The 10,592-nt window shown below is 40.0% G+C and overlaps 1 protein-coding gene across 1 annotated transcript; it reads left to right on the plus strand.

Annotated features, from left to right (window-relative positions):
* Positions 1-8,814: 8,814 nt before the first annotated feature.
* Positions 8,815-10,102, plus strand: LOC128568827 (cytochrome b5 reductase 4-like). Its single transcript, XM_053566719.1, has one exon. It carries the CDS (start codon positions 8,887-8,889, stop codon positions 10,003-10,005), a length of 1,119 nt encoding a protein of 372 aa, XP_053422694.1. The 5' UTR covers positions 8,815-8,886; the 3' UTR covers positions 10,006-10,102.
* Positions 10,103-10,592: the final 490 nt, after the last annotated feature.

Raw genomic sequence — 10,592 nt, forward strand, 5'->3', positions numbered from 1 at the left:
ATCAAGGATTTTTGGATTTCTGAGGGGTCTGTTATTATTTCATCATTACCATTTCTGATTGATGAAATTAGAGATTTTACTCTTTTTTTTCCTCATTAGGTTGGTCAAAGGTTTATCTATTTTAATGATCTTTTTAAAAAAACCAACTTTTGGATTTATTGATCTCTTGTATAATTCTTTTGTTTTCAATTTCATTTAATTCTGCTATGATTTTGGTTATTTCTTTTCTTCTGCTGGGTCTGGGGTTGGAGTGTTTTTCCTCCTCCAGTTGCTTGAGATGTCCCATTAAGTTATTAACTTCCCCTCTTTCCATTTTCTTGAGGAAGGCTTGCAGTGCTATAAATTTCCCTCTTAGGACTGCCTTTGCAGTATCCCTGAGGTTCTGGTAATTCAGGTCTTGGTTGTTGTTTTGTGCCAGAAACTTGGTGATTTCCTTCTTAATCTCATCTATAACCCATCTATCCTTCAGCATAAGGTTGTTTAGCTTCCATGTTTTTGTATGGGTATGTGGGTTCCTGTTGTTATTGAATTCAACTTTTATTCCATGATGGTCTGAAAAGACGCAAGGAATAATTTCTATTTTTTTAAATTTGCTGAGGTTAGTTTTGTGGCCTAGGATGTGGTCGATTTTGGAGTATGTTCCATGGGCTGATGAGAAGAATGTGTATTCAGTTTTGTTGGGATGAAATGTTCTGTAGATGTCTGTTAAGTCCAGATGTTAAAGGTTAACTTTAAATCTAAAATTTCTTTGTTTAGCTTCATTTTGGAGGATCTATCCAGCACTGGTAAAGGGGTGTTAAAATCTCCAACTACTATGGAACTGGAGGAAATCAAGTTGCTCATGTCTGTTAGAGTATCTCTTACAAATTGAGGTGTGTTCTGGTTGAGTGAATAAATATTAATAATTGAAATATCATCGTATTGAGTATTACCTTTAACAAATATAAAGTGTCCATCCTTATCCTTAATTATTTCAGTTGGTTTAAAGCCTATTGCATCTGCAAATAGGATTGCAATGCCCGCTTTTTTCTGCTTTCCATTTACCTGGAGTATAGATGACCATCCCTTCACCTTGAGTGTACATTTGTCTTTTAATGTAAGATGCAATTCTTGTATGCAGCAGATATCTGGCTTGAGTTTTTGTATCCAGTCAGCCAACCTGTGCCTCTTTAGAGGACAATTTAAACCATTCACATTAATTGAGAATATTGATAAGCCTTTCAAGAGTCCGGTGGACATTTTTAATCCTTTTGTGACTGGGGAAGTTGGAATTTGATCAAAATTTTCTGGGTGGGTTTACTTTTGTGGTGAAGGATTATGCTGGTCTTTATGGAGGATAGGTCTGAGAATATCCTGGAGAGCTGGTTTGGTTATGGCAAATTTCTTCAACATGTGAGTGTCATTAAAGTATTTAATTTCTCCATCATAAATGAAACTCAGTTTAGCTGGGTACAGGATCCTGGGTTTAAATTTATTTTGTTTTAGGAGATTAAAAGCCGATGACCATCCTCTTCTAGCTTGAAAGGTTTCAGCAGAGAGATCTGCAGTTATTCTAATAATCTTGCCCTGGTAGGTGATGGTTTTCTTTCATCTGGCTGCTTTCAGAATTTTCTCCTTCATATTAACTTTAGTGAAATTGATTATGATGTGTCTGGGGGATGTCTTATTTGGGTTGAGTCATGCTGGAGTTCTGAAACTGTCTGCTATCTGAATTTCAGAATCTCTTGGCATGTCTGGAAAGTTCTCCTTCATAGTCTCATGGAGAAGAGACTCTGTGCCTTGTGAAGCCACTTCATCACTTTCGGGGATCCCTGTAAGACGAATATTGGTTTTCTTTGAATTATCTCAGAGCTCTCTGAGAGAGTGATCTGTTTTGCCCTCCATTTCTCTTCTTCTCTGAGAGTTTAGGAGCATTCGAAAGCTTTGTCTTCAATGTCAGAAATCCTTTCTTCTGCTTGTTCCATTCTGTTACTGAGGGATTCTACTGTGTTTCTCAGATCTTTGAGGGATGCAACTTCTTGTCTCAATCTGTCAAAATCTTTGGTCATTTGGTCTTTGAAATCATTGAATTCTTGAGATATCTTTTGGGTTACTGCTTGGAATTCTAATTTGATCTTATTTGCTATCCAGATTCTGAATTCGATTTCTGACATCTCAGCTATTTGTTTGTGCATGGGATCTTGTGCTGTGTCTGCCCATTGATCCTTGGGGGAGTTGATCTACTCTGATTATTCATATTGCCAGAGTTTTTCTGTTGATTTCACCTTATGATTGTTTTTCACTGTTGCCTCTGGCCATCCTCAGAGTTGGGGAGGTGTCTCTCCAAGATTAGACCCCAGCGGTATCACTCTATTGTTGCTGGATCCTTGTAGGCAGTGACCCTGTGTAGTTCCTCTGGGGCTGCCCCTGCCGGGGAGTTCTGGTTGTGGAAGCAGCACCAGAGTGTGACACACCCAGATCCAGCAACAGGGAGAGAGGTGGTGTGCACGGTTCTTGGAGTGCCTGGTGCCCAGTGACTTTCGCACAGAGAGCCCATGGCTCCAGCAGTGGAGCCAGGAGAAGGGCTCTGCACAGAGGCAGGGAGGGCTCTGTAGGGTACATGGCTACCAGAGTCCCTTGCCAGATGAACGGGCCGGTGTGGATGCAGGGAGGGTACAGAAATGAGGATGCAGGGTTGCGTAGCTCCTGGTCAGGGCATGTGGAGAGCTGGCGGGCGTGGGTCGCCATTCGGAGGTCATGGTGCAGCTCTTATGGAGGTCCGGATGGCACCAAGCCCAGGAATTTGAGGTTGCTATGAGCTGTGACACCACGGCACTCTACTCAGGGCAATAGCCGAAGGCTCCAGTGTGCCAAAACCGGTCTCACTTTGCCCCTGAGAGTTAAGGCTGTAAGGTAGCTCAGTCTCCGCCTTTAGGCTGCTCAGTCACTAGGTTACTAGTTCCCGCCCAATCCTTGCTCTGCAACCCTGAGGTTAGAGCTTGCTGGGGCAGTTCTCTCACAATGGCTCCCTGCGGCCCACAGCCGAACACTATTAGCTCCGTCCGGCTCAGCGGCTCAGTCTGGGGCCCTAGACAATACCCAAAGTTCTCCACACTCCTGCTCAAGCTCTCCCCAAGGCAGTTCAACTGAGTGCCAAGTCCAAAAACACTGACACAGTTCACAGGTAAGGCCTTTCCGGTTTGCAGTCTCACTGCTGCTTGTACTTACGTCTGCCAGCGGATTATGTCGATCAAACACATGCAACAGCTTGCCAGTTTTCCACTGTTTTTGTCCTTCTCTTGGGGTCCAGAAGTCCCTTGCTGACTCCCTGTATCCTCAAAGGGATGATTATAGGTAGATCCCACCAGCCAAAGATGCCTAGAGTCTTATCTCCCCAGACTCACCATGCCCGGTTGCAGGGAAGCTGTTACTGAGCTGCCATCTTGGATTATTCACCCAAGCAGTAAATTATAATTAAAATTTTTTTTCAACGAGGAAGGCAGTCTGATCTTTGTGGCATTTCTCAAGTGGTAATTGGGATTGCTGACATTTTTCCATGAGTCTAAAAAGATGGTCAAAATTATGACTTTGTGAGTATACTGGGAAAGTGCTCATGACTCCAAACCAGTAGGCAATATTTCCAGGGACAGCAGAACAGAGCAATTAGTTCAAAGAAATTTTAATGTATCTCATAACCATCCTCTTCAATATGATGAGCCAAACTCTTCATGTTTTTAATATTGCAAAATAATCCTTTTCTCATTATAGGAGCTAAGTCCTCACACGCTCACTTTATCTGACTGCTGTTGCTTTGAAGGGCAAGAGTGCTCAGGTAAGAAAATAAAGATGCTACTAACAGGAACTGCCACTGGAGGAGTGATAGGTACTGGGGACTACCCTGATTTATTTTCAATAATAGCGTCTAGGAGAAGAGAGACAACAGTGAGAGTGAATTGTATTGTACGTAACGTTTTGCTTCAAAGAATGCTTTGGCTCATTTTCCCGCTGCTTGTACATGCCGCAAATGAGAAAGTGCCCAGCTGACAACCTTCCTTCTGATTTATAGGAAAGGTCATTTAATCCCACATAAGCATTTTGCTAAATATTAAGCTCTGCCATCCCCTCAACCCCTTTGCCTAGTCTCATTATGTTTTCCAATGTAACTTGAGATTGTGGTCTGTACCTACAGCAAGAGCAACTGAAATGTTCTAAAGGTTATTGCCCAAGGTCATTTTTAGATATGAATATGCAAAATATCAAATGGAGTAATTTTTGTTTTGTTTTGGAGACATAGTCTCACACTGTCACCCAGGCTAGAGTGCCAGAAACCTCGAACTTGTGGCTCAAGCAGTGTTGTTGCTTCAGCCACCCAAGTAGCTGGGACTACAGAGACATTACCCAATACCTGGCTAAGTGGAATAATTTAGGTTATACATGCATAGCCATGATTTTCATAATTAGCTTGAATATAAATTATTATACTATATATTTGTCATGCATGTAGCTAGAATATTCATGGTATTAGTAAATACTATTTGTATTTGTACCAATTATATTTCAGCCCATATTTATGGCATTACTAAAAAAAAAAAAAAAAAAAAAGAGCCTAGATTCTGCAAAATACAATAATATCAGAGAAATACAACACATTTCCTCTCATTTGTTAACTTCAAACTTTAGAGTATTTTTATATAATATTGGTTCAAGTTTTTCTAAAACTGCCTAGAATTCTTATGTAGAATTATTATATTTTTCAACATATATTCCTTTAAATGTAAATAATGACCTATTTTCCTTCCAAGTACTTAATGATATCATTTGCAATTACCTGAGACTCTCAAAGATAGAAAATAACAATCTCAAAACAATTATCTTCCTTAGAAGTAGATAAAAAAAAAAATTCACCACCACTAAAATATCAGAAAATAAATTAACATAAACAAAGATATTTACATCTCTTCAATAAAGGTGCATCATTAGGATGTCAGGGCATAAATAAAAGCAAAGGAAAACACTTGCCCTCAAAAAACAATGTTGCTGAAGCATCCAGAATCTCATCCCCTATAATACTCTCTATATTAAAATGGTATATCACACCTGCAAGAGACCAAGGTGAAAGCAGAAGGTCACTGGCAATCTTTGCTGATGTATAATTGTTTGCCCAGTAGCGAAGTTATCACAGTGGGTCCTATGATTTGGAACCTGGCAAATGAGGTCTGGCAACATTGTCCAGCACGTGCACCTGTCACAGTCACAGGTAGAGACAGCTGCCCTGCCCAAGAAACTAGAAAAGGGCAAGTAAAACCAAGCTTGTCCCTGAATCTTAATGAAGTCCCAGACTGTCTACTGCTAAACCCAGCACTATTATTTTTCCTTTTCAGGTTCTAAATGCTTATTTTTAATTTAAATAACTACTCTCAAAATTAAATTGAACCCATTTTGAAAGCCAAATTTCCTGAGACACTGCATTCCAAGATAATACTTCATCCTACACAAATGTGTTCCTTCTCCTCCTTTCCCTTGATCCAATTCCATCAAAGCAGTTCAGTTCTGCAATTCTATTAAGACCATTATTTGTCTTACATTTGACATATCCACTTGGCTTGTATATTAGCTAGCCTGGGGAAAAAAACCCTTCCCCAAAGGTATTCCTGTCTTCCATAATAAATCATTTCAGATATCTCTTTGATATCTGCTCTGATATTTTATTAATTTGGACCTCGGAAAAGCTTGTGATATGGGGGGTTATTTTGCCCTTCAGAACAAGGCAGTTGCTTTATATCAGAACAAATCTCTGTAGATTTCTAAAAATAAGTTCAGTTTAGCATTCCCTGAGTTATGCTAACTCCCTAACACCTGAGAATTTTGGCTGCTCCCTAAGGAATGGTCATCTATTATGCTTAACTTACTGTTCATTTATTTTCCATATTAAAAAATACAAGGTTTCTAAACAACTGTACTTCAGGTATCTAACTGTCATAATAAGCATCCCCAGACTGCAGGGGAGGCACAACCTACTCAAGTATCTTTCTTTCTCTAGTGTGGCCTTGAAAGTGAGGTGAAAGTGGGTGAAATACATCTCTGTAACATCCCCTATGCTGAATGATAGCGGTCTTCAAAGTAGGGTATAATCACCCCTGGGGTAACAGAAAGATACCTAAGGAGGGTGAAGCCAATGTTTAGATCCTTGACTTCATTAAAAGCACTTCCCTAAAAACTGATTTTTTTATTAAATCCTAACTGTGTACTTTATGGAGTACAATGTGCTGATATGATATACAATGTGGAATGCTTATATCAAACTGATTAACACAACTATCACCTCACTTACTTGTTATGATAAGACATTTATACTCTACTCTTAATAGTTTTGAAATGTACCATTGCATTGTGCATAATAGGTGAGGTCCCACCAAACACCCTCCCTCCTCCCAACCTCCCACTCTTCTTCCCTCTCCGTCCTCTTCTGTCCTTGTTTCTGAACTATAGTTGTGTTTTATCATTCGTATGAATGTGTAGGTTATTATATACTGGTTTCATAATAGTATTGAGTACATTGGATGCTTTTATATTCTTGAGATACTTTACTAAAAAGAATATGTTTCAGTTCCAGCCATGTAAACATAAAAGATTTTAAGTCCAAAACCTGATTTTTATTAGATACTGCCTGAAGTCCTATGAGTCCTCACCCATTTAACAATATATATCTTCTTACTTTATGAAAGACAGATACCCATGGCAATTCCTACTCTGCTCCATTGTCTCAAGTGGTCAAACCAGGAGGTAAATAAATGATCTTATAAGCAAGGAATATTAACAACCTCTCCCAATTCAATTCATTGTGGGATACACTCCCAATAAAACTTTACTTTCATGTATAACTGATCAAAATTTGTAATAAACATGTTGTTTGATCAATTGTACATGAACATGATTGGTAAATAACTCATCCTAGAAGAAAAGTGTTCATACTTTAGAATCTTAAGATCATAGAACACTTTTTACATTTAAATTTATATAATTATTTTGTTCTAAAGAAGTATGATGAGGTAGAAGATTTCCAAATATAACAACTTGCTACATGGGAGTGCATTGCTATGTAATGCATAGAAATAGTACTATTAGAACAAGAAGAAATGATACAAGATTTTCTGCTATTAAAAAAAAAAAAGAGCTTCTTGGACCCCGGAAGTGGGTCGGGGGCTTGGCCTCTGCCGGCCCCTGAGCGGGAGCGGGAGGTGCTGGTGGGAGAGGGGTCCGGGGTGACCCTGGGCAGGGCCTGCTGGGGGGTTCAGGATGCTGAACGACCCTTCCCAGTCCTTCCCGGCCCCCGGCTCGCAGCAGCGCATCGCCTCCAGGGGCTGCAGCAAGGTACCTTTGAAACAGGGCAGAAGCCTTATGGATTGGATCCGACTGACCAAGAGTGGAAAGGATTTAACAGGACTAAAAGGCAGGTTAATAGAAGTAACTGAAAAAGAACTTAAAAAGAACAGCAGGAAAGATGACTGTTTGGATCTGCATAAGAGGGCTTGTTTATAACGTCAGCCATGGAGTACCACCCGAGTGGGGAGGAAGAGCTCATGAGAGCAGCTGGCTCAGACCGGACGGACCTGTTCGACCAGGTTCATCGCTGGGTCAATTATGAATAGATGTTGAAAGAATGCCTGCATACCACAATTTATTGATCCATTCGTGGATCGATGGGCACTTGGGCTTTTTCCATGACTTAGCAATTATGAATAGAGCTGCAATAAATATTCTGATACAAATATCTTTGTTATGGTGTGATTTTTGGTCTTCTGGGTATATGCCCAGTAGGGGGATTACAGGATTGAATGGCAGATCTATTTTTAGATCTCTAAGTGTTCTCCATATCTCTTTCCAAAAGGAATGTATTAATTTGCATTCCCACCAGCAGTGCAAAAGTGTTCCCTTTGCTCCACATCCACGCCAACATCTCTGGTCTTGGGATTTTGTGATACAGGTTAGTCTCACTGGAGTTAGATGGTATCTCAAAGTAGTTTTGATTTGCATTTCTCTGATGATTAAAGATGATGAGCATTTTTTCATATGTCTGAAGGCCATGCACCTGTCTTCTTCAGAGAAGTTTCTCTTCAAGTCCCTTGCCCAGCCTGCAATGGGATCCCTTGTTCTTTTCTTGCTAATGCGTTTGAGTTCTCTGTGGATTCTGGTTATTAAACCTTTGTCGGAGACATACCCTGCAAATATCTTCTCCCATTCTGAGGGCTGTTTGCTAGCTTTACTTACTGTGTTCTTGGCTGTGCAGAAGCTTTTTAGTTTGATCAAGTCCCAATAGTGTATTTTTGAAGCAGCTTCAATTGCCCGGGGGTCCTTCTCATAAAAAACTCGCCCAACCAGCCTTAAAGAAAGATGAAGACTTTACCTCTTTCATGTTTACATGGATGGAGCTGGAACATATTCTTCTTAGTAAAGTATCTCAAGAATGGAAGAAAAAGTACCCAATGTACTCACCCTTATTATAAAACTAATGTAGGACCTTCACATGAAAGCTATATCCCAGTTATAACCTAAGAATAGGGAGAAGGGGGAAAGGGAGGGGAGGGGGGAGGGAGGGGGAAGGAGGGGGATTAATGGGATTACACCTGCGGTGCATCTTACAAGGGTATATGTGAATCCTAGTAAATGTGGAATGTAAAGGTCTTGGCAAAATAACTAAGAAAATGCTACAAAAGCTATGTTAACTAATGTGATGAAAATGTGTCAAATGATCTATGAACCAAGTGTATGGTGCCCCACGATCATACTAATGTACACAGCTATGGTTAATAAAAATAAAAAATAAAAAAAGAAAGAATGCCTGGTGAGCAGGATGGCCGTTAAGCCCGCTGTGCCAAGAGACTATCGTGAGGAAAAAAAAAATCTTAAATGGCCTGTGTCCAGAAGCCAGGCAGTGGAGCGCCTGCCAAGGAAGGGCCCAGTCCTCCAAGCTATGACTGGTTCCAAACAGACTCTTCAGTGACTATTGCCATATATACTAAAGAGAAGGATATCAAATTAGACTCAATAATAATTGATAATCAGGATGATTCCTTCAGAGCGGAAACAATTATCAAGGATTATTCGTACCTTATACATATAAGGCTAAGCCATGAAGTTCAGGAAGATTTTTCTGCAAGGATTATTGAGAATGTGGGAAAAATAGAGATTGTCCTGAAGAAAAAAGAGAATACTTCTTGGAAATGTCTTGGTCATCCCTTGGAGAATCATAATTCATTTATTTCAAGAAAAGATGCAAGTCTGCACTACAGAGAGTGCCAGTTAATTTCCAAGGAAGTCGTTACTCACGACACAAAGCTTTTCTTGAAGTTGCCACCAAGCAGTCACCTTCAGACACCCGTCGGGCAGCACGTTTACCTCAAGTTGACCATTACAGGTGCAGAAATAGTGAAGCCATACACACCTGTGTCTGACTCCTTACTCTCAGAGTTCAAAGAACCACTTCTTCCCAACAATCAGTACATGTACTTTCTAATCAAAATCTATCCTGCTGGCCTCTTCACACCTGAGCTTGACCATCTTCAGATTGGAGATTTTATTCCTATAAGCAGTCCTGAGGGCAATTTTAAAATATCCAAGTTCCAAGAACTGGAAGACCTCTTTCTGTTGGCAGCGGGAACAGGCCTCACACCGATGGTTACAATCCTGAACTTCGCTTTGACTCAGGTGCCCTGCCTCAGGAAAGTGAAGCTGATGTTCTTCAATAAAACAGAGGATGACATAATTTGGAGAAGCCAACTGGAGAAATTGGCATTTAAAGATAAAAGATTTGATGTTGAATTTGTTCTCTCAGCACCTACTTCTGAATGGACTGGCAAGCAGGGACACATTTCACCAGCTCTTCTTTCTGAATTCTTGAAAAGAAATTTGGACGAATCCAAAGTCTTCATCTGCATTTGTGGGCCAACACTATTTACAGAGCAGGGAGTGAGGTTGCTGCATGATCTGAACTTTTCCAAAGATGAGATCCACTGTTTTACAGCATAATGAAGAACTGCCATTGTCTTTTACTCAACTAGTTTATCTGAATTTGTCGTCATTCGGGTTTTTTTAAGAACACTTTTGTATATAATAAAAGGTTAACTAGAAAAAAAAAAAGAGCTTCTTCATGCATTTTTGTAGCAGATGATGGTAGAAAACAAATTACTATGGAATACATATTTATTGGAGATATATAGATATCTATATATTTATATAAATCTATATATATAGTTTTTTATATATATATATATATATATATATAGTTGTTGTTGTTGTTTTCTCAATTTCCCTGGGTAGAGTGCTGTGGCATCATTGTAGCTCATAGCAACCTCAAATCCTTGGCTTAAGCAATCCTCTTGCCTCAGGCTCCCAAGCAGCTGGGACTATAGGTGTGTGCCACTATGCGTGGCTGGTTTTTCTGGTTTTCTAGCAGAGACGATCTCTCCCTCTTGCTCAGGCTGGTCTCCAACTCTTGAGCTCAAGCAATCCACCTGCCTCAGCCTCCCAGAATGCTAGGATTACAGGTGTGAGCCACCACACCTGGTCTGTTGGGTACATTTAAAAGAATAATCTAAAAGTTTTAAGATGTCAAA

The sequence above is a fragment of the Nycticebus coucang genome, chromosome 17 (assembly GCF_027406575.1).
Source record: "Nycticebus coucang isolate mNycCou1 chromosome 17, mNycCou1.pri, whole genome shotgun sequence".
NCBI lineage: Eukaryota > Metazoa > Chordata > Mammalia > Primates > Lorisidae > Nycticebus > Nycticebus coucang.

What these genes read in the sequence shown, in the direction of transcription:
- LOC128568827 (XM_053566719.1), top strand. Translation starts at nt 8,887, where the DNA reads ATGGCCTGTGTCCAGAAGCCAGGCAGTGGAGCGCCTGCCAAGGAAGGG.